Source organism: Polypterus senegalus, chromosome 9 (assembly GCF_016835505.1).
Source record: "Polypterus senegalus isolate Bchr_013 chromosome 9, ASM1683550v1, whole genome shotgun sequence".
Taxonomy (NCBI): Eukaryota; Metazoa; Chordata; class Cladistia; order Polypteriformes; family Polypteridae; genus Polypterus; species Polypterus senegalus.
Window position 1 is genome coordinate 621,317 of NC_053162.1, and position 23,748 is coordinate 645,064.

Consider the following 23,748-nt stretch of genomic DNA (forward strand, 5'->3'; position numbering starts at 1 on the left):
GGTGTCCTCTGGGGGCTGCAGGCTCATTCTTTTCCCTCTTGTTTGAATCCCCTCTTCAAGTGCCTTTTGTTTTCTTATATCTTGGAGGACCTGCTTGCAGGGTCTTGCTCGAGGACCCTATGGAGTGGGGTCACATCTGGTATTTACAGGATTCTAGCTGGCAACCTTCTGATAACTGGCGCAGCTCCCTACCCTCTGAGCCACCACTCCACAGCCCACACTCTGACGTTTAAGTCATTTTAATATTCGGTGTCATATGGCCTTATGTTTATTCTGCTCACTTTTAAATTGTCTTCATTAGGATCCAATTAAAGCAACAAATTCAACAGAAAAAATGTTTATTCATTAAAAAATTGAACTATTTAAAATTTTAATCTATCCATTATCCAACCCGCTATATCCTAACTAAAGGGTCACGGGGGTCTCCTGGAGCCAATCCCAGCCAACACAGAGCACAAGGCAGGAAACAAACCCCGGGAGGGCCGCCAGCCCACCACAGAGCGCACACACACGCACACGGGACAATTTAGGATCGCCAATGCACCTAACCTGCATGTCTTTGTACTGTGATAGGAAACCGGAGTACCCTGAGGAAGCCCACGCAGACACGGGGAGAACATGCAAACTCCACGCAGGGTGGACCCGGGAAGCGAACAATATTTCAAAATTTCTTAACTACACAAAACTTCACTTTCTAAACGCAGAATATGATAACAAAAAGAATAGTTAATTAAACAATGACATCAATTAGCATCAAAATAACGTACTGATTGGTTTCACAAAACTACTGCAGGCACGGGGATTCCCCAGGACTGATCGTGGTGACGAAGACCACCGCATTAGTCGCTGCACCCGTGACATACTTGCTGGTTTTTTTTGTTTACACCGACACTCTTCTAACTTTGCCTTTAATCCGAGACAGGAAATTTCGTAGCAGCTTCCGAGGACCGAGGAAGTAGGTGTGCGTACAGCCGTGCCTACCAATGGAGCCCATCCGCGGGGCAGCGAACGTCCGCAACTCAACCCTCACCGTCCCGCCTCCTCTCTTCGTCTGTTCGTATCCCAGCAGCGACGCACTCGCTTGTTTACGCGCCTCGACTTTAGCCCCGCCTTCATGTCACTCGACTCGCTATTTCATTGGTTACCTTTCCACGCACGGCGTACTAAAGAGTATCCCGATTGGTTATCTGCTCTCTTCCGCCTCAACTATAGGCGGTCTGTTCGCCGGTGATTGCCCGCCCTTTTCCCCAAGCAGGTTTGCGTGAGCGCTCCAGAGGAGAAAATGCCCTTCTTAACGAAAGAGAGCAGTGATGGCAGAGAAAGGTGAACGGGCGATTTGGAAAGCAGTTACTCGGAAAGGCAATGTCCTTTAGTTCACGGACCGGTAAGTATCAGCCATTCGATTTGCTTTACATGAATGTTATGGAGATGTCATGGAAAAACAGTGTTTTCAGGAGGGGGGCGGGGTCTGGACGAATGCTAGCCTTATTTCGCGGAGCACGGGCTCGCGTGGGATTGCAGTTCTTTTCACCCACGCGTGAACATCTTCAGATATGCAGGTGTCGCATTGACATGTTAGCGCTGTGTTCAGTACAGGTGAAAACGTGAGCCAGTGAGCTTCACTTCTCGGTGCTTTACCAGGGGTCCGTTCGAATAGCCCTGCGGTGCGAAACTCTTTGGGAGTAAATAAGAAACGTAAAACTGTCATCGATCATCTCGTCTTTCGTGCAGAGCCTTTCCAATTGAGCTCCATTTCAAAACGTTCTTGGCTCAACGCAAACTGCAAGGAGTGAAGCAGACCGGACAGTAACATCCGTGAGCTTTAACGGGTGGCAGTCGCATCCCTTGTTTACGCAGAAGCCGACTCATTTGTATGGGCCATCCATCTTCTTATTAAAGATGCTTAGAAATCGTCATGCAGCAGAAATGTATAGAAATCCTAAGCAGTGCTCAGCACATAGGGATGCGCCGCTATGTTAAGATAGGGGAGGGAAGATCAGATCTGGAGAGGCGTTTGGCCCAGCCGGGCAGGTTTACCCTTCACCTCCTGTGTTTTTCTTGAAAGTTGAACGGCTTTACTTGAGGCACTCTTAATCCTCAACCTTGACAGATTTCTGGTGGATTAGACCATAAAGGCATGTGAAATATTGGCAGAATGACGCCAATTCTAGAGATTTTCATACTTGAGGTCCGGACGCTTTTATCACCAACAGCCCTAGGGAAGTAGGGTGTCCCTTTTCAAAGGACACAGAAGAGTTGCTGGATAACACACACAGCTGGGGGTGGCCGATATAAGCAAAACTATAGCTCATGATATTTACTACATTTTGGATAGTAATGGAGCACATCACATTATAGGCCCATTTTCATCTGGTTATCCAGGTCTGGGTTGTCTGGGCTGAGTACAGATGCCAGACAGCCCCTTTTTTCCCCTAACATCACCTCCAAGTCTTCCACGGGGGGATACCAAGGTGTTCCCAGGCCAGCTAAAAGATTTAATCTCTCCAGCTTGTCAATGACGACTGATACTACGGTCAAAAGAGACAACCAAAGCAATCTTCAGGGGGTTTTATGAGGTAGTGGCAGGGAGTATGTAGATGGAGGAAGTGGGCAACGAGGGGGGTTGGCGATGGAGTTGGTCCTTGGTCTGCTCCTGAGACCTCCTCCTGGTTTGAGATGCCCAAAACACCTCAGCTGGCTTCCATCTATGTGAAGAGTTTCAAACGGACTAAAATGAAATCCTTCTGATTTCGTTTATATCTAAATGGTTGGTTGGTTGGTCGGTCAGTTTGGGTGGCACACACCACTATAGCATGTTGCAGCACCCACCACACGATGAACCTCCTCAGGACCCCACATTAGGACCCAAGTGCAGCCATGTGACGGGTGACACCTCAACACCACACTAGTCTGAATGGAGTGGAGCAGTGTGAATTTTTTTTACAGTGGCTGAAGTGTCACTCCTGCCACCAACCCTCGAGTTCCCCTTGTCAGTTGGAGGACCTGCTTGCAGGGCTGATTGCAAATTAATGGGCCTACCCAGGACGGAGCAATTTGGGTGTGCTTTGTTTTGTAAGCTTGAGCTCAAATAAGATATATGAAGTCATGCAGGCTGCAATTAAACAATCGGAGAGAGAATACATTTACCAAATAATGAATAATGGTTTAGACCGAAACCTCCCTGGCAGCTTGCAATGTTTTCCTACTTATTATACAAAGGAGGCAGCCAGCATCAAAGTGTGCCAAGTGACTGAGAGCGGGTAAAGCGGTCAAAGTACACCGCAGGCACTGGTCTGATGTGTGGAAGGGAGAACACAGAAGGTGGCACATTGTGGCTACAACACGCTGTGTGTGCAGAGCATAGCGCACGTCGTCTCGGGGCTGGATGTGTGTGACGACATTGCAAGGCATCGAGGGCACCAACGTATGCAAAAGTAAGAATAAACGCTCGGTTTTCTGTGTGTGTGTGTGACTTAAAACGTGCACTGCCGTGTAGTGGAGCGCTACTCAAATCATATTCATGGTCAAGTTCAATATTCCACCAGTCCTTCCATGTTCACAATGAAAGCCCACTGTTCGTCCTCACGTTTTCAGACTTTGTGTGGCGAGTGAGCCGCCTCTGTGCTTTGTAGACGCAGCTCACATCGTCCACGGTGGGCCACCTCATGTGTTGGTGGTGGTCTTTGTATTGCAGTGCAGTTTCAGCAGAGTTGTGTACCTCTAAGTAACGGAAACAACCAGGTGCAGTGATAGATAGATAGATAGATAGATAGATACTTTATTAATCCCAAGGGGAAATTCACATAATCGATAGTTTTAGAGTAGCATCTGGTCGTCGTCTTCTTCATTACGTATTCTTAATTCTAAGTAATAGTTTTGGTGGGGTTGTCGTGCAGTTGTCTGGAGACAGCAATTCACATTTGGGTAGCCACATAGAGTATGTGTGAGTGTGTGCATGTGATTCAGTTGAATTCAGATTTCTAGATGTTTGATTTTTAAAAGACGTCTCCTTCACGGCTAAGTACTACTTCCCATCGCTCTTTCCATTCTCACAAAGAAAGTGCACAGTTCATTCTCCACAGTTGTACCGCATTGCACATGCTGCGTTGTGTCAGAAGATAACGGACCAGCCACTCCCTCCCGTGCCACTGCAACACGTGGGTCACTCTTCTGGCACTTAACAATGGCAGCTTCCATCTTCATGTGCCAAACTGCAGTAAGAATTATATATGAACAATTCTCCTGCTGGGCGGCGCGGTGACGCAGTGGTAGCGCTGCTGCCTCGCCGTTAGGAGACCCGGGTTCGCTTCCCGGGTCCTCCCTGTGTGGAGTTTGCCTGTTCTCCCCGTGTCTACGTGGGTTTCCTCCCACAGTCCAAAGATATGCAGGTTAGGTGGATTGGCGATTCTAAATTGGTGTGTGTGTGTCCTGCGGTGGGTTGGCACCCTGCCCAGGATTGGTTCCTGCCTTGTGCCCTGTGTTGGCTGGGATTGGCTTAAGCAGACCCCTGTGTTCAGATTCAGCGGGTTGGAAAATGGATGGATGAATTCTCCCGCTTGACAGATTTCTACCAGTGCACCACAGCCAATTTGTCAGCCATTTTCTCTGTCAGCCCTGGGCGGCGTGGCTGCTTTTCCACAAAACTCCTTCCTCTACTTACTGTGGCGCACCCTAAAACCTAATTCTGTATTAGTAATTTCTAAAATGTATATGAAATTCTGTCTACACAGCCATCCTCCTATAATGAGCTTGTTGTGTGTGTCACTGGTTTGTCTACTCGCTGATCTTGTCACCAAAGAGGGATGAATTCAAATCTTCTCTCTTTTCAGATTGCAATATGGTGTTTAGTTCTGTAAGCCCCCTGAATTTCAAATGTTCTGTAAGTTTAGGTTTTCTTAAGTTATACCCGGCTTTGCAGCCCTCAGTTATGAGTTCATAGACCACGGGAGTCTTCCCTGGAATTGTAGTAGTACTTCATTATTTCTAACGACTTTTCTGGGGCTGCTCTGTCAGCTGTGGCTTTTAATGTCACACTAAGATTGTCCACTTGGCCGTTTACTTTGCTGACTGCTTCAGAATAAGCAGACGATTCTGACTGACTGTTAATACAAGAGAGGCCAGAAACTACTGCCTCAGCCACATAACATCTGCTTCTGCGTTCCTGTTTTTACGTTCTTGTTACTGATGTTTTTATAACAAAACTACAACAACATTACCTTTGACTGCTCGGACACATTGAACGTTGTCACTAATCGATCCCTCGTCATATATAAAATCTCCTAATGGATGGCAGATTATGTTTGCGGCACCTGAACATGCCAGCTGAGGGCTGTGAGCAGGAGCAGACAAATAATGTGCAAGACTAAACTCCATTTCTCTTTTTTGTCTCTTTACATGCAAAGCAAAAATATAATTTGGGGAACATAAATATTTATTCATTATGATTTATTATTTTAGGCTGCCAAGTCAGCAGCCACACAAAGTGCACAGTTTATCCATCCAGCCATTATCCAACCTGCTATATCAGGGTCACAGGGGTCTGCTGGAGCCAATCTCAGCCAACTCAGGGCGCAAGACATCTCCAAGGCAGGAAACAAATCCTGGGCAAGGCGCCAACCCACCACAGGGTGCACACACACACTAGAGACAATTTAGGATTGCCAATGCACCCAACCTGCATGTCTTTGGACTGTGGGAGGAAACCCACGCAGACATGGGGAGATCATGCAAACTCCACGCAGGGAGGACCCGTGAAGTGAACCCAGGTCTCCTTACTGCGAGGCAGCAGCGCCACCGTGCCGCCCTGCACGCTTTATGTTAAGCACAATACAATACAATAGAATTTTTGTATAGCCCAAAATCACACAAGAAGTGCCGCAATGGGCTTTAACAGGCCTTGCCTTTTTGACAGCCCCCCAGCCCTGACTCTCTAAGAAGACAAGTAAAAAAAACAAAAAAAAAATTGGAAGAAACCTCGGGAAAGGCAGTTCAAAGAGAGACCCCTTTCCAGGTGAGTTGGGTGTGCAGTGGGTGTCAATAAAGGGGGTCAATACAGCACAATACACAGACAAGAACACAAGTCATCCTCAATACAATACAATAATGCAATAGAAATATGACAAGTACGGAGTAGAATTCAACAGTAGATGATATCCCATAATATGGTTTAGATTTGTTTAGAGTCCTGGAGACCTCCTTCATCGAGCTGCCTCACCCAATTGGCCATTCCACAGCTGAAACCGCGCCAATGCGATGAAAGAACCCCTCTACCCCATGATTCCTGCAATCCTCCATCAGAAATGACTTTACCACAGGCAGGCAAAACAACTTGGCAGGTGGGCCGTGGCACCAAGTGCCACATTTGAGTACCGAGAAGAGAAACAGAATAGGTGAGGGTTAGTTTCAAATTCTAACTATCATGTTACTTATGTTTTAGTGCTAATGACTGACAACAGAGATAAAGTATGTACAGTTAATCAGCAGCTCTAGTCAGGGTGTGCTAAACTGAAGTTGTGAGTCTTCGGCCGGGATTTAAAATCTGAGACCGAAGGGGCATCTCTTATAATAGCCGGCAGACCAGTCCACAGTTTAGGGTCCTGTAACTAAAAGCTCGACCTCCCACTGTTATTTTATTAATCCTAAGCAGACCAGCATTTTGAGATCTTAATATGTGCTCAGGTTTGTAAGTCACGATAAGTTCAGACAAGTAAGCCGGACCTGAGCCATTTAAGGCTTTAGATGTTAAACGGAGGATTTTGAAATCAGCCCTAAACTTAACCGGGAGCCAGTGTAAGGACTTGAGGACTGGAGTTATGTGTTCGTATTTTCTTGTTCTTGTCTTGAGGACTGGAGTTATGTGTTTGTACTTTCTTGTTCTTGTAATAATTCTTGCAGCAGCATTTTGGATTAACTGGAGGCTGAATAAAGAACAGTTTGAACATCCAGTGAACACCGCATTGCAGTCGTCAATCCTACTAGAAATAATTGCAGGAATACATGAAACGCCTCGCCTCTTTTGCCTGAGGTGGCTAAAATGGGCTTTTCTGATTTTGAAAATGCTTTTTGAAGTTAACTAGCAAATCGTGCTTTCGAAAATTTCGCAAGAAGGAAAGTGTTAATGAAATGAAGATGAGGGAGAGAAGTACATCACATGTTACAATAAGAAAGAAGGTTATTTTAATAAGTAGTGACTTGTGAGAGGACTCAGTATTACAACAGTCACTGATTAGTGTGAGATCTTATAGTCCCTTACAACAGAAGAAATATTTACAATCCAAAGTGTCACATGAACAGGTTAACAGAACGTATTGGATAAGAAGTGAAATGCAGAGCACATGTAAGTCAGTATATGTGAAGTGTGGCCGTCAGGTAACCTAGAATACCAACATCTATAATAATTGTCAGAAAACGCAATTTGTTCCATAAACATTATAGTCGGCGAAAATATGCCCCTGTGTGTAACCTGCAAGTACCTGTATGTTTGACCAGGTTTCGATGTAACTCAAGAAAATGTAGGGTACAACTCACCATGGGTTAAAACAGCGCCTGGCATTATTAAACGTTTGTCGTTGCGACTATGTGACAGTCATACAATGCGCTAAACAAATGGGGAATTGCCTACGACGTAAAATAAAGGGAATATCTTGCTTTGAGTTGTCAGTGTTATGGAGTCCCTGTAGTTTTTCCGTTGTAATGTTTCTTGTTGTCTGGCAGTTTGCCGCTGCTCTACAGAAAGGTTGTGTGTGTAATTTGCTTTTCGTTCACCGTCAAGGTGCAAGACTTGCTGCCGGAGATCTTCAGATAATGTCGCTCTGTGGTTTGTCATATGTTGTCTTTGTTGTTCTAAGGTATCTTGCCCGTGCTGGTTGGTCTGGCGTGATGTCGATGTTTCTGCTTCTGCGTGTTGGTGTGAGTGTGTAGGCCGGTGAGACCGTTTCTGTTGGTCGCAGCTATGCTGTAATTTGCGCTGTCATTTTATCAGGAGACTTATGTTGAAGTGAAGGAAAAAGGAGGTGTAAAATGGTGGTGTTGTAATTCAGTTTCGGTCAGTAACAAAGTATGCACCGAATAAACAGTCAAATTCCACAGTCGATAATCGGTCACATTGAAGACTTGAAGATAAGCCTAAGACCAAAACTCGGCCAGGAACACGGACTCCTCGCTGTTGTTGTGGAGGGATATAGTACATAGTACATGCTACATCTGATACTACAAATGAAATTGTTCTATGTATTAAGATTCCCACACGTCTAGTTTTCTTTGTATAGGTGGAGTGGAATATTTGGCCAGTCCAATCTGTTTGCAACTGAAACTAATCCTTGCTTTTTTTTCTTGTAAAAATACTATCTTGGTGTTTAGATAGATAGATAGATAGATAGATACTTTATTAATCCCAAAGGGGAAATTCACACAGACCTGTTGGGTGAGAGAATACTTTATTTTTTTCTTTAATTCATGATTGAGACCTTTGGCATTCCAGCTCACAAAGTTCACTGTTTGGTCATAGAGACATTTCTTCTGAACTTCTGTTGACATTTAATAATCTTAAATTAAGGTAATAGATTATTACATAAGATAGCTTTAACCCTCATTTCCAATTTTGTGAGGAGTGATGGCAATGAATCCTATTGTTTTGTTGCCACTTACAATTGTGGGGGTTAAAAAGGATAGATTAGAAATAGCTTGCTCTCTTTCTCTCCCCAACAAAAAAAACCCTCACGTTTTTTAGGTGGTAGTTGGATTGTCCACTCGGTCTGGTGTAATAATACGCACCCGATCTCTTTTCCTTGCAATGGCCTTTTCCTCTTCAGATAGAGCCACCTGTTTTCGCAGCTTCCTCTCAGCATTGCTTGTCGAACTGAACCTCTTACAGTCAAAAGTGTTTTGCTGGGAAAATGTCATGGTGGTCGTTACCGCATTGGCCTAGTTTAGTGACTCTAGCCTTGTTGTATTGGAGCTTTGATTTCTTGATGTGCACATCTATTTCTCGTTATTTTCACTCATCCATTGCTGACCACACAAAGTCATCGGTTGGTAGTGTTACAGCTATGAATGTCAGTCATTTGACCTGAGCGAGTCTAAGAAGTTCGCTACCACACTTCTGTTGTTGGTGTATAATGTTGGACAGCAGAATAGGCCAATAAGACCTGTTTTCTTATTTTTATACTGTTATTTGTTGTTTGTATTGTCATTTTTGATTTTTCTGACCTTTCTTCAACACATTTTTCATATTTTTACCTTATTCTTCCTAACTCTGTCTGCAGGACAGACACACAGATGCTTGTCCTTTTATTAAGGTGGATTATGTTCATTTGTTTAATAGACCTTTCTTCTTGATACTAGAAACAGAGTTATTGGCACAGATGTTTCCTTATTCCATAGTCCAGTCTCCCCTTTGTTTTTTTTGAATATGACAGGTAATAAAATCAGAAAGTCCTGTGCCCTAACATCAGGTTGTTATGTCCCCTTAGCAGGAAAAGTAAATACAAAGAGCAGGTTCATATTTAAAGTCCGATCTGTGTGACTAACAGAAAACAAACACACATTTGAGGTCACAGCGCTGAGCCGCCTACACGATTTCACGGTCTTAAAGGAAAGGAATTTGCTGATCGATCTGCAGCGTGACCGCGTGACTTGGGTCCAGCAGGTGTACAGGGAACAACACTGGCTGATTAAGCTTGACGCGTATTCTCGCATGCGCTTTCGTGTTCTGTTATAGTAAAAGAACTTTTATTTTTTTTTCTTTCCTTTTCCTGAGCCTCTTAATTTGGGCATTGCCCCCGCCCTGCTCACACTCCAGCTGGGATTTAATTCACTCATAGAGATATCAGCTGAGCTTTGCCAAATGGGTGTTTGACTGGCATACAATCCACACCAGCAGATTTCATGCAGATCACCCACTTGGAAGACATCAGGCTATGTTTCATTCCAGAACTGAGTTGGTCCCCTACCCTGAGCAGCAGCAGGTCCCCCTGTTTGTGTTTGTTTAGTCTGCTAATCCACACGAGGCCGCCTCTGCCGTTCAGGTGAACTTGGCGGTCGAAGGAGGCAGAAAAGTTTGAGGGTCTGATTCTCATTAATCTGACTGTATTGTTTTATATTATGAGCGTAACATTTGACAACCCCCACATAATAATTATGGGTGATCTTCCAAATCCCAGAATGCACTGTACTCGGCTTCTCAGAGGATCTCTGGCCAAATTTGGCTAAAGGTACATGATAGCTGGTATAAATAAAAAATAAGCAGTCCTCTGAGTTTCAGTGGCTTCTACATACTGTGCCACTACAGCTTTACAGCAGCTAATCTGACAAAGGAGTCTAAACCACCGTGTGGGACACATGACATGTGACAACTTAATATTGGTGGCAGTAGTGGCCAGCTTCAAGCTCTAATAGCAATGTCACAAACTAGGATACCCCTTGAACTTCAGGAACCAAGACTTGCTACCTGACACAACACTTTTTAACGCTGTCAGCAGGGGGGCCTGCGTAAAGAGTCCCGACACGGGACCAGTGAGGTAGAGAGACTGAATATCTTCAGTAGGTTTTGTTTCACATCATAATTCCCCAGAATTGAATATTTAGGTGTGTGTTTTGTCAGCGTAGGATCCTAGTGTGACCCTCTTTTTCTGTGTTCATTATGTGAACCTGCGTACTGAAGTGACTTGAGCTGCGGGTGGAAGCTCCTGTCGCCCTTTACGCAGCTGTTGCTACGGTTCTGCCTTTGTCCAGAAACGACTTCAGAAGCTTTATGAGCACAGTCTCGGAAAGGCTTTCTCCCGTGGGACGACTGGGATCTTTTCCTGAATAAGGAGTGGCACTGCACATGTACTCTGTCAGCATGGCCATGTCGATCAAACAGAGGAAGTTCTGCAGTCTACTTGGAACTTAGGCCATAGGAAGTGTGAGAAATAAACACAAAAACCAGGACTAAGGGTTGGGGATTCCGTCCCCGTATACTGTAGATTTTCTCCAAGTGCAATCTTATGGCCAGGTTTGTAAAGTGTACAACAGACAAAACATTAGTGGCAAGACGGACAATTTATGCAGTGCGCTGAGGGTTGTGGGATGGTGACCTCATCACTGGTGGACCGGAGGAACCTGGAAGCAACCCGGACATCTGGCCAAGAATTCAAGGGTCTGTTTTCTCGTCTTTCCTGCCAAAATAAAGAGGGATCGGTTAGTACGCTGCCACAGTCCCTTGCTTTGCGGTTTCACGTTGCTCGTTGGGTCCGTAAGCTGCTCCTTAATCGCTTGTGTGTGACAGAAGATAAGTCAATAAATCAAAGTAAATAGCATGTAGCATGTAAATGGTTTTCATATAAAGACCATCACAAACCGGACTTTGCATGATACGTAGGCGAGCTCTGTAAGCTGGAAGGACAGGCGTGTGGCACATTGACTGGCAGGATGACGCCCGACCCGTTGCTGCATCCAAACGGTGCCATCTTTTGCCTTTACGCCTGGCGCAGCTGCGTTGTTCTTATGTTTGAGTGGACGTTTCTTGCTGGGAGGGCTTCTGTTCTCTTTCTCTGATGTAGAACCCTCATCCTCATCCTCGTCTGTTATAGCACGTCTTTGTGTGAAAACAGCAGTGTCAGATTGGGGGCAGCGTGAATGTGACTGGGAGAATAAAACTGAATAAAATAAAAAACAAACTTTTACAAGTACAGTGGAACCTCGGTTCACGACCGTAATTCGTTCCAAAACTCCCAAACCTGGTCGTGAACCGAAGTAATTACCACCAAAGGATTGTATGTAAATACAATTAATCCATTCCAGACTGTACAAACTGTATGTAAATATTTTTTAAAGATTTTTAAGCACAAATATAGTGAATCATACCATAGAATGCACAGTTTAATAGTAAACTAAATGTAAAAACATTAAATAACACTGAGAAAACCTTGAACAACAGAGAAAACTAACACTGCAAGAGTTTGCGCTGTAGTGCTACGAACCGCTCGCTAAAAACACTTTTTTTTTTAATGGGTTTTAAGCACAGGGAATAAAATGAACATTTGAAAAATCTGTAATTTAATAAACCACCAAGAAAAGTAACATTGAAACAATACACGCTACCAACCGATCGCTGTAAACAGAAGTGAAGTGGAGGTTAAAATCCAATAGAAAAAAGTCTTCATTAAATACAACGAGGTTAAAACAATGCGCGGATCTGTCTCTTTAAAAACAAACCCGGTGCATTGTGTTAACTGCCTTCTCGGCCTTATGCGTCCAGCCCTCTCTCTCTCTCACGTGTGTGTGTGTGCGTGCGTGTCTGTCTCACGCGTGTGTCTCTCTCTGTGTGTCTCTCTCGCTGCATAGGGAGAGACTGAACACGTGCGGAAATCATCGGCGCGCACGAACTGAAAGGGAAAGTGGCTTGTTCGTATACCGAGTCTGTGGTCATAACAGATGCAAAAGTTTGGCGAACTTTTTGGTCGTAAACCGATTTGTACGTGTTTCGAGACGCTCGTGAACCGAGGTTCCACTGTACCATAAATGTACAGCGGCTGTTACAGACTCAAATGTATTAAATGGATGTTTGTATTCTATAATAGTAAGAATAAGAGCAGCTCACCACTCAAAATGGATGCCCTTGGAGTCGAACCCGCAACCTCTTGATTACGAGTCAGAAGTTCTTACCACTGCACCACCCAAGTGGACGTGTCGGCATCGCATCCTAACACAATTTCTTTTTCTACTGTTATATTGTTGAATAAAAGTGCTCTTGTTTTGTCATATTTGTACCTTTTTGTGAAATTTGATATTTGAACTTACACACTTCAAGTCTACATTTTGTCAATTATTACTAAAATGTGAAAAAACATTTCTTTTTTAGGTATGTGTTCAACAATTCCTGCCATCCTACATTCACCCAGATTGTCGTAGGCACGGAACAGACATGAAATGTACATTGTGACAGTAGATGGCACCATACTAGCGCCAGACAGACACTGAGACAATTGGATGTCCAAAAAGCACACTTTTTTTATTCTTCTTTTCTTCACACACAACACCAACCACCAAAATAGTCTCACAATTACTCAGTCCTTTACGCTCCTTGTGTCGCCTCCACTCCTCTCTCTTGCACCCGACTCTGGCTCCCTGACTGGAGTGAGGCGGCCCCTTTTATAATGCACCCGGATGTGCTCCAGGTGCTCCCTGATAACCTTCCTGCAACACTTCCTGGTGTGGCGGAAGTGCTGCATACCGTGGCTTCTGAGCCATCCAGGCGCCCCCTGGTGGTGGGCATGGGTCCCCACAAGGTTGACCTTCCAAGCTCTGTTCCCGTGTCCCCAAAACCCTCCAGGGTGGCTGCCTTCTCGTGTTCCAGGAGAGGTACTGCTCCTCTCCCTGGTCCTTCCATCTTCCAGACATCCCAACTGGGCATGAGCCCCAGCCGTCTGCCACAACGTATTCCAAATGACGATATTTACCCTCTAGAATTCCAGGCACCTCACACCGCGATAAACACACTTGAGCTTTGAGAATCGTCTCTGCCACTTGAGCTGTGTCATTGGGCAGAGGGCGATGGGACAGCAGGCTGCTTGTGCTGATCGACACATTTACAACACAAAAGACGCTGATGAGGAGGTGTGAAGGGAATTAAGGGATTTCATAGGCTTCAGGGATTCTAGTGTTAAGGGTGCATTTCACAAAAACATTGTAGTACCAGGGTGTTGTACCGTGTTAGCCATTATGAATGTAGCGAGAAGTCAAGTAAAATGAGACCTAACTAAAATGATTAGAATATGCAGGCTTTCGAGGCGACTCAGGCCTCTTCTTCAGGCGAGATAATCAATAAAAGGTGTCATTTTACTTGACTTCTAACTACAAAAACATTGGGATGTTTTTCTTGATACAGAGAAACACAGATACATGGAATAAGTGACCGAGTGGTGCAGTAAACAGTAGGACTTTAGGGTCCTTCAGAACTTGACTTGGTGGCATTTTGGGGGGTTTAAGTGGATGTGACTGATGAGCTTTATTGGACCGAATGGCCTGTTCTTGTCCTGATTGTTCAGAAAGCGAATCTGTTCTTGTCACTTAAGGTCCCTTTCTGAAAGAACTGTCTTTACTTCAGCTGCATGAATGCATGTTAAACATACTTACACTCACAAATCCCAATCTCAGATAACCGTTTTTAAATTTGTCTGACATCGGGGTACATCAAACACACGAGCCTCCCCTCCTGTTTGCGAGGTCCAGAACACCCTGCTCCTTACTCCTCGTTACTGCGTCATTTGCATTGTCCGTCATTGGCTGTCGGCTCTGATGCACACGGAGCCCACCGCTACAGGGCCCAGTCAGAGTATGCGGCTGGCTGTTACAGCTTGTGTCCCACGACTGTCCCTGACTCGCAAAGATTATGTAAATGACTGAAAATCACTGGCCATGGCCTGAAATCAGAGTCCAAAGTCATTGCACTAGAATCGTTAAACTAGCAGACTCTCCCAGAGTGCACCTCACTAATCTTTGTTTCGTCCCACAAATTCCGATGAGTAGAAAGTGCTCTGCGTAATCTTTGTACCCATGACCCCCCACAACCTGGTGACAACCACGAGAAATAAAGCAGCACCATGGAAAACGTGGAAAGGAATTCAACTTTTATACAAGACTTTCAGGGTATAAACTATGAGCAGGGGTCTGATTTTATGATTTGCAAGACCCGACTTACACGCGAGTACATACGGTACCTGCAATGAGCTCGCCAATTAGTGTTTGTGACAGCAGCTCCATTTGAACCTTCAAAGCTTGACTCATTAAATGAAGGGTGTTTGAAGAGCTGGCCTTTGTTTCATCCAGTCCTTTGTGTTCTTGTGGAATCCACTCTGCAGTTTCATTTCCCGTCCTATTAAAACGGAGCAGTCGATGGCTGTGCCGTGACGATTGGCTGTAAATGATCTTGCATGTGAAGACTCGGTGAAAATTCAAATTCCTCTTTGCAGTGTTTGGACACTTGAAGCTGTTCTCATGTTAAGACAGACACCACGGTGTCGGTGACGAGGGTTCAAGCACAACAATGTCAATGAGAAGGACAGAGGGTGTCTCGATCATTCAGGCCCTGGCCATGACGATGGCGGAAATCCCTGTGTTTCTTTATTCCACGTTTGGGCAGGTAAGACGAAATACTTTATCTGTTTATAAAGGCTGTTTTCTTTTGGAGGAAATGCTCACATCTCTTATTCTGACACCTTTTCAGTCCATTTTTTCCCAACTGAGAATGTCCCCGAGCTTGAAGAAAGTACTGTTTGCAACAGCTCTGGGTAGCGTGGCATTGGCTCTCACCGCACACCAGCTTAAAAGACGGAGAAGGAAGGGCAAACAGCTGACCCAAAGCAAGAATGAACAGAAACAGCAGGCCACTTCAGCCTCGGTGCTCGGGATGGGGCGATCCACATCGTTGAAGAAAGGTGAGATTTCCAGCCGTTCTTGTCACTTGAGAGTAACTGCAAATTGCCTCCCTCTTTGCACTTTATGGGAAACATCATGAGTGCCAATGTGCTGTGTCATTTTAGGAACACTTGGTGCACTGTGGGGGCAAGTAAAAGGTATAAGGGGCCCTAAACGGACACCCAGAAAGCGTGTGTTGGTTTCGATGTTGGACGACTTTATAGTTGATTCCCATAGCGGCCAGTTTCAACCGGACTAACAATGGTGTGCGTCTAGAAAGAGTTATCAAGAATAAGTTGTTTGAGTTTTGTTAAGTCGGTATAAAAACTTCAGATCTGAACAGTCTTGATCCTGGAGGGCCGCAGTGGCTGCAGGTTTTCATTCTAACTCTTCTTCTAATCAGTTTTCACTGCTAATTAACTTTTTCCCCATCACTTTAATGGCCCTGTTCGAAGAGTTCAACCCTCTGAATGGATTCCTTTCTTCATTAAATGTCAGCCAAGCAGAAATGAGATGTGAAACGAGCTAAACTGGGGCTTCAAACTCCAACCAATTTCACTCCAGTCACTTTCTTAATGAGAAGCCAATTCTTGCTGTTAACTAAAGCCGTTATTTAATCCCATGGCTTAGTGCTGCTCTCATTCTGCCACAGCACACTTGTTTTTCTGTTCTTTCTAAGAGCACCGTCAAAATGTTTTGGTGACCTGAGAGATCAACCTTACCAAGACCATCACCTGTCTTTAATTTCAGATACTGTGTGATGGGCACAGGGGTGCTGATCATGTGTGTCTCATTATTGTTTGGCTGCTAATTAAAGAACAAGAAACAGCTATGGGGCCTGAGTCAAGTGAATTAAAAGACGTAATCGGCAGCAGAAACTGGTCACTAATTAAGAAGATGGTAAGAATGAAAACCTACAGCCACTGTGGCACACGAGGCCATGAAGTTCGCCACCCCAGTTCTTGATCTTCAAAAGATACTTAGAGAGCGAGGATGTTCAGGTGAATCTGAAAAATATCGGATCTTGCCAGCCTTTTCCATATGTTCAAGCTGAATATGGTGGTGGTGTGATTATCCAACCGGCTATATCCCAACTATAGGGTCACGGGGGGACTGCTGGAGCCAATCCCAGCCAGCACAGGGGGCAAGGCTGGAACAAACCCCGGGCAGGGTGCCAGCCCACTGCAGGGCACACACACCCACACACCAAACATGCAAACTCCATGCAGGGAGAACCCGGGAAGCGAACCCAGACGGGTCTCCTTACTGCAAGGCAGCAGCACTACCCACGGTGCCACCGTGCTGCCCATATTGTGATTATGTGGTTTTGTTAATTTAACTTAAGGGTTATTGTGTATATATATTTATACATTAGTATGGAGAATCTACATGGTAAAGTTTAGTTTTGTTCTCTGTATTATTTTTGAAACATTAAGGTTTACTGTATTAAAATGACATTATTTTAATTATGCATGTGACTGTGCGGGTCGGCTCTACACTCCCAGTTGGTCTCGGGAACCACTTGAACCCAAAGTCGTTGACAGTCATGGCTGGGATGAGCCTGAGCCTGAATATGAGGGCACAATACACAATGCAAGGGTTAAGGTGCGCGAGAGATCAGGTACTTTTATTGTAACAATTCAAAAACAATAGAATCCAAACGAATAGTGCAGTGCTTCCATAGATGTTGTGTTCAATGAATTTAAAGAATGGTGTCTTTAGTGGAGGTTAAAATCGAGCACATACTGTATATAATCCATGAAGATGAGGTTAAAAACGTGGCAGGAAAACTCGGTTCCCAGTGCATCACCTTAAAACGGCCATCTCGTAGGAAGATTAGCCCACCTTCAGCGCCTGCTCCTAGGCTTGGACCCACATGTTTCTATGGCCCCCTGCAGGGCACTATGCTGAGCCTCCGACTGCCACTGCCAGGCTCGCATCTGTGTGGTCCATGGCACCACCCACAGTACGCCTCCTCTCTTGCGCAAGTTGCTTTAACTGAGCCGCTCTTCTGCCGCTCCAGCTCCCAGGCCATCAGCCCCCCGAGCGCTAACGGCGGTCTGCCTTCGCTCTGTCACTCCTGCCTCTCCTGCAGTTGGCACAGACCACACCCCCACATGCAGGTGTGCCTCACCCTAATTACCTCACTAACCTCCCACAGCTGTGTGTGCCGTTCCTTCCATTATTTCTTTATTAAAAACGGGCTACCGATTGTCCAGCTGTGGACCTGCCATACCACAATGAAGTGTCATGTAGCTGTTCGGCTTTTGCGTTTTGTGACGTGGCTTCCATTGCATATACAAGTCACTCTTTTTCAAACAAGTGGAGACGTTCCTGTCGGTCTTTTGCCTCCCGACTTCTCTGTTGACTCTCCCCTCTAGTATGCTGTTCTGTTATTTTTGGGTTTTCCCAACACGCTTCTGGCTTCGTTCATCTCCTGCTCTCTTCTTATTCCTCTCAATAACACAAGCGTACCCAAGACATTATACATAACCTAAATAAATGCCAGTTGCAGTACCGTTACAGCATTCGACAGTTTTGAACTTTAAAAGTTTGACGCTTGTTTCAAAGGTTTTGGTTTGACAGAGAAACGTTCAAATGTAAATACACCTGTTTTGAACCCAGGAAAAAAAAAAAATGGGAATTTCAGCAGTTTAGAAAAATCCCAACTGCTAACAAAAGGAGTGCCGATAGTGTGAGTTACCGAAGCCTGGTAAAGCTACTCACATCCTGAAAAATCGATCGGAAGTGATTTGGCAATAAGTGGGTGCCAACTGGGGGGGGATGATTTTTCAGCTTGTTTTTATTCTTAACAAAAATTGTTACTTGATGTGTTTTTCTCTTTGTTATTTAAATTATAATAAAAATTTGATTGCAAAAATGACTTGTAAATAAAACATATGCCGTTCTATGCTTGTATTTAAAGTTACTTGCATAGCTTCTTCTTCTTCTTCTTCTTCCTTAGCTATTCCCATTTTTATTTCTTTTTCCTAGAGTTTTTTAATGGTCTCCCCTGGTTTTATTTTGTCACAGCACCACTACAAGGCCGAAGGGTAACGAGCCCCAGCACTCGGAGCAATGACACGCTTAGTGGCATCTCCTCCATTGGTCCCAGCAAGAATTCAAGCTCCTCGCACAGCCTAACTTCGGTGAGAAAACTGCGGCTCGGATGGCACTCATTGATGTTGTTTTGAAGTATTGGGGTAGGATTGTGCTGAGAGATCGGCAAGTTTTGATTCGCACACATATTCCCATTTTATCCAACATCTCGGTTTGATTTTGCTGAAGCTTCATGTTGTAGTAGAGATGGTGGGAGCGGGTTATTTCTTTATTTGTTGGCCGTGTCCTTGCACAGTAACCTTCCAAAGTCATTCTGTCTCTTAACCAGTTTTCTAATATTACTGAATGTCCAGTCCTACACTGACATTTTCTTCTCTGTGATATTTTTATTTTAAGCATGGGTGGGGTGGGTACTTGAATGACCTGCACATCATGGAGTAAATCTGCCTGGGTCACTCAGAACAGTCTGCAAAGTGGGGACGTAGTGAACCTCACCAATCTTAAAGGTGTTATTGCTGCAAAATATTAAAGTGTGGGGATTTAATATGAAAGCAGACATCGTACATTTTATCATGAAAGTGTTCTTTAGCCTCCTCAGGTTCTTCATTATCGGTGGACAAGGTAATCCTGGAAATGCCTAAATAATGTTGCTTCACATGTACACCTCACAATATTATCTCTGCAGTCCTTCACAAGGGCAGGCGCACGCTGCTGAGACCAACTTTGCTCTCCATTGTCCACCCCTAAAATCATTTAACCCTCAACCTCTGAGAACCTTAACAAGGCCAAGATGCAGGCTGCTGGGTCCAGCCCTGTTTCCCAGTTTTCTTGAATGCCTTTACCAACAGCTGACTCTCTCCTTTTCTTCCCCCATTGCAAAGTCTAGAATGTTCCTATCAGGAACTGACTACCTGAAAGGATTTTACACCACCCTATTGGGAATGAATCTCCCCATTATATTAACTTCTTAAGTCCTGCATTAGGATCCTACACGACCTTCCCCATCCCTCATCGTATAAAACCTCCGGCCCTCTGGTGATTGCTGGTGTCAGTAACCAATTCGGCAGTTTCAGTGAGATGGCAACAAACTTAACTTCAATCTAAACTTACATTTCTTTGTAGAGAAACCAGGCATATCAAACACTAGAAGTTAAAACATAACAACCTGCACGATTCAAACCAAAGTTCCTGCAGCAAACTTTTTTAGCTGTTGTAGTCTTTAACTTCTTAATTTGGCTAAGGTGTGCAAGGCATCTGTGAAAGAAAAATGAACTGCTTGCAAGTACTGAGGGTTCATAGCCGACAAAGCCGCTTTGCTCTAACGGCAGGTTATTATTCATCCAGGCGTCTGCCATAAGACAGGCTGCAGTAAGCTGACCGAGGACAATTTCCAGTTTCTTTAGGAACATCTCGACTAGTTGACACAGGAAAGATGACCTTTCCTTGTTTAGGGTCTATCTGACAAGTAAAAAAAAAGGAAAAGACAGTTGTTTCCTTAAGAGGCATTAGCTCTCCGGAAATGTGTTCTTTTGAAATTGCGGCACATTAAGTAACTAAACAATATAGTAATATGACAGAAAATGCGATATCCCTCCCATCGTGATTACGGTAGTATATGAATCTCATGAGAAAAATATACTTTAGCTTACATTTACTGACGGTTGACGCAGTTACAGACGAGAAGCATATGACCGACTTTTATCCAGGTGGGAATCAGGATCTACGCCGTCTGCCATTTTTTCGTAACAGCTTCAAAGGGTGTGGCTGTTGTCCAAGCCTTCTAATACTGTCTGCTTCACTTCCTGGTCTTCTGTGTCTCCAAACAAGGGCAGGTAGGGACTGAACTCCTCCTCCACAAAATACAGAAATCTCATAATGCTTACGTGCCGGTTCTCATTCTCCCAACAAGGAAAGAAGATTTTGTACTGACAGAGGACAGAAAGCTGACTATACAATCCTCCAGTTGTCTTTGGCTATCTCGTCTATGCTTGGCTAGCAATTCTAAATGCTGAGCTCCTGTGTGCCAAACTTAGCATGCACATGTGAATGGATACTTTAACAGTGTTGTCCAGATATAGTGACATAAATATTAAAGCAAAATGTATTATAACAACGGTCCATTAGCATAATAAAATAAAATGCTTAAGTAAATGATATTATGCTTTTTGATTAAGGGGAAGGGGAAGAAGAAATTATAAAAAGCCAATCGAAAAATGGAACTTTGCTCTTCCTCCTTGCAATGCAGAATACAATACAATTTATTTTTGCATATCCCAAAATCGCACAAGAAGTGCCACAATAGGCTTTCACAGGTCCGGCCTTTTCACAGCCCCCTAGCCTTGACTGTCTAAGAAGACAAGGAAAAACTCCCAAAAAACCCTTGTAGGGAAAAAATGGAAGAAACCTCAGGAAAGGCAATTCAAAGAGAGACCCCTTTGGGGTTGGGCATGCAGTGGGGGTCAATACAAAACAATACACTGAACAGAACAAATCCTCAATACAGTATAAAAATAAAAATTTAGAAGTAGGGAACAGAATTTAACAGTAGATGATATCCCATAATATGATTTGGATTTGTTCAGAGTCCTGGAGACCTCGGCCTTCTAGCTGCCTCCCCCAATTGGCCATTCCATAGCTGAGTCAATGCTGGGCCAGCCAATCCGATGAACGGACCCCCTCTACCACACGATTCCTGCGATCCTCCATCAGATATGACATTACTTTAGGCAGGCAAAACAACTTGGCAGGAGGGCCGTGGCACAAAATGCGACATTTGAGTACCGAGAAGAGAAACAGAGTAGGTGAGGGTTAGTAACAAATTCTAACTCTCATGTTACTGATGTTTTAGTGCTAATGATAGTCTGCACAGTTAATCAGCAGCTCTAGTCAGGTGTGCTAAACTGAAGTCGTGAGTCTTCAGCTGAGACCGTAGGGGCATCTCTTATAGAAGCAGGCAGACCATTCCACAGTTTAGGGGCCCTGGAACTAAAAGCTCGACCTCCCACTGTTATTTTATTAATCTTGAGATCTTCGTGTACATTCAGGTTTATAAGCCATGATAAGTTCAGACCAATAAGCCGGACTTCCGCAATTTAATGCTTTATATGTTAAAAGGAGGATTTTGAAATCTGCCCTAAACTTAACCGGGCGCCAGTGTAAGGATTTAAGGACTGGAGTTATGTGTTCATGTTTTCTTGTTCTTGTAATAATTCTTGCAGCAGCATTTTGGATTAACTGGAGGCTGAATAAAGAACAGTTTGAACATCCAATGAACACCGCATTGCAGTCGTCAATCCTACTAGAAATACATGCAGGAATTAATTTCTCAGAATCCTGTTTATCTAGATTAATCCAGGCACTCATCTGTGAGCGAATAAAAATCTAATGGATTGAACTATTCCCGTCTTCCTCTGGGGGGTTTCTTCCACACATCCCACCATCTTTTTCCTCTTATGCCAATTGTGAAACATCAGAAATATGTTTCCAGAACCCTTCCTTTTGTAGAGTGACTTGGTGACCGATCATACAAGATATAGAAACAGATGTCACAGCCAAAACTGGACAACTGGTGATTTCCAATAGCCTTGTTACTTGTCAGTGAATCAGCTTTTAGCTAAATACAATAACATGTTGACTACAAGGTCCCAGGCACCGATCTCCTATCCACGGTTTTATCGTGGAGAGTTTTATCCTTTATACTCTTTATTGTATAGACCTTAATAAAATGTCTAAAGTCCCAAGCACTTAGCACTCTGTGATCAGGTGCTTTAGCAATTCCTCCCCACTTTCCTTCTACATCTGTAACTGTAGGCATGTATGTTTGATAAAAATGCACAAAATATTAAGGAAGCAGAATACAATGTGAATTTTGGCAAAACCAACCCCTTACAGCCTAAGCTGCAGTGCATTTTGCATCCATAGGCGGCTCATCGCTTATCTTCAGTCTGCCTTGCTTTGCTACCACATGGCCTTTGAGTGGAGTATTGAAGCAGGCTATATGGCTGCCGAGATGTCTTCATCGTGGTCTTCTCTTCATGGCAAGATGATGAGAAAGGTGAAGGCAAGGTGACGAGCTTCATGCCTTTCTTACCAGAAAACACAAACCAGTGAGGCGCTGTAGTACAGAATGGTCTCCAATTCAAAACCAATCATAAACAGCCCCACTTTAGACCAATAGAATTAGTTTACCTGTCCCTTTCTGACCAGTTACCAATGAAAGTGCTCAGGTACAACTCGGCCCCCAGTTGCTTTGTTCAGTCAGTTCATGGCCTTCCTGCAGTGGGTGGGTTTTAGGCTCCAAGGCCAAATGTAGTCACCCTTGTCAAGCTGGTCTGATGCTCCATCCCCTTCACCATCAATTCTTAATCCCGAGTCCAGTTCTAAAGCCTAGGGGCAGTGGGTTTGTTGGGTAGGTAAACCTCAAAGCACCACTGTTCTCATCAGTGAAGTAAAAGAGTCCTCCTGAAGCACAATCTAATATTACATTTGCTTTGTCTAGCTTACAAATAAAGATATGCAGAATGTTTCTCACCTTATATGATAGAACTTAATCCACCACACACACAAACACATACTGTACACACTGGTTAGTTTATCTGAGATTAAACATTTACAGTTTACTAACTGTTACACTCTCTAAGTATTTGCTTCTATATTTGCATATCTCCCAGTATTCTTACAATCTTACTTGCATATGTCCCAATGTCCTCCTCTTCCTAAATAGCCCACGGTCATCCTATGTGTCATCGTCATGTGCTTGCTGACCCATCCTTCTGTCCAAGAAGGCACGTTACCATTAACACCTGTTTAAATACGCACACTCAAAACTAAGTGTAGCTTTCCTTTGTGAACTTTACAATCGCACAATCCTCTTTATACAGCTTTATTTACTTAAAAGCCACATTTTAATTAAGTAACCCTAATACAGTCATATGAAAAAGTTTGAGAATCCCTCTTAATTCTTAGGATTTTTGAGCTTTCAAAGTAGCAACTTCCTTTTAATATACAACATGCCTTATGGACACAGTAGGATTTCAGCAGTGACATTCATTTTATTGGATTAACAGAAAATATGTAATATGCATCATAATAAAATTAGACAGGTGCATAAATGTGGGAACCCATCAGAGATGTGACATCAATACTCAGTTGAGCCTCCTTTTGCTCCTTTGAGCCTCTCGACGCTGTCCTCCTGTAGCCTTTGACGAGTGTCTGAATTCTAGATGGAGGTATTTCTGACCATTCTTCATACAAAATCTCTCCAGTTCAGTTCAATTTGATGGACAGCCTGCT

General features: G+C 44.0%; 1 protein-coding gene across 3 annotated transcripts in view; it reads left to right on the forward strand.

Moving 5' to 3' along the window:
• The first annotated feature begins 1,227 nt into the window (after nt 1-1,227).
• Nucleotides 1,228-23,748, forward strand: part of miga2 (mitoguardin 2) — a 56,347-nt gene continuing 33,826 nt past the window's right edge. The window contains exons 1-4 of one of the 3 annotated variants that reach the window (XM_039762567.1): nt 1,228-1,384; nt 14,952-15,121; nt 15,206-15,416; nt 18,430-18,545. In XM_039762567.1, coding sequence (XP_039618501.1) covers nt 15,026-15,121; nt 15,206-15,416; nt 18,430-18,545 — 423 coding nt within the window. In that variant the 5' untranslated portion in view covers nt 1,228-1,384; nt 14,952-15,025. Of the gene's footprint in view, nt 1,385-3,329; nt 3,435-14,951; nt 15,122-15,205; nt 15,417-18,429; nt 18,546-23,748 lie in introns of those variants that run through there. The other 2 variants (XM_039762569.1, XM_039762568.1) reach the window with 2 other exon arrangements.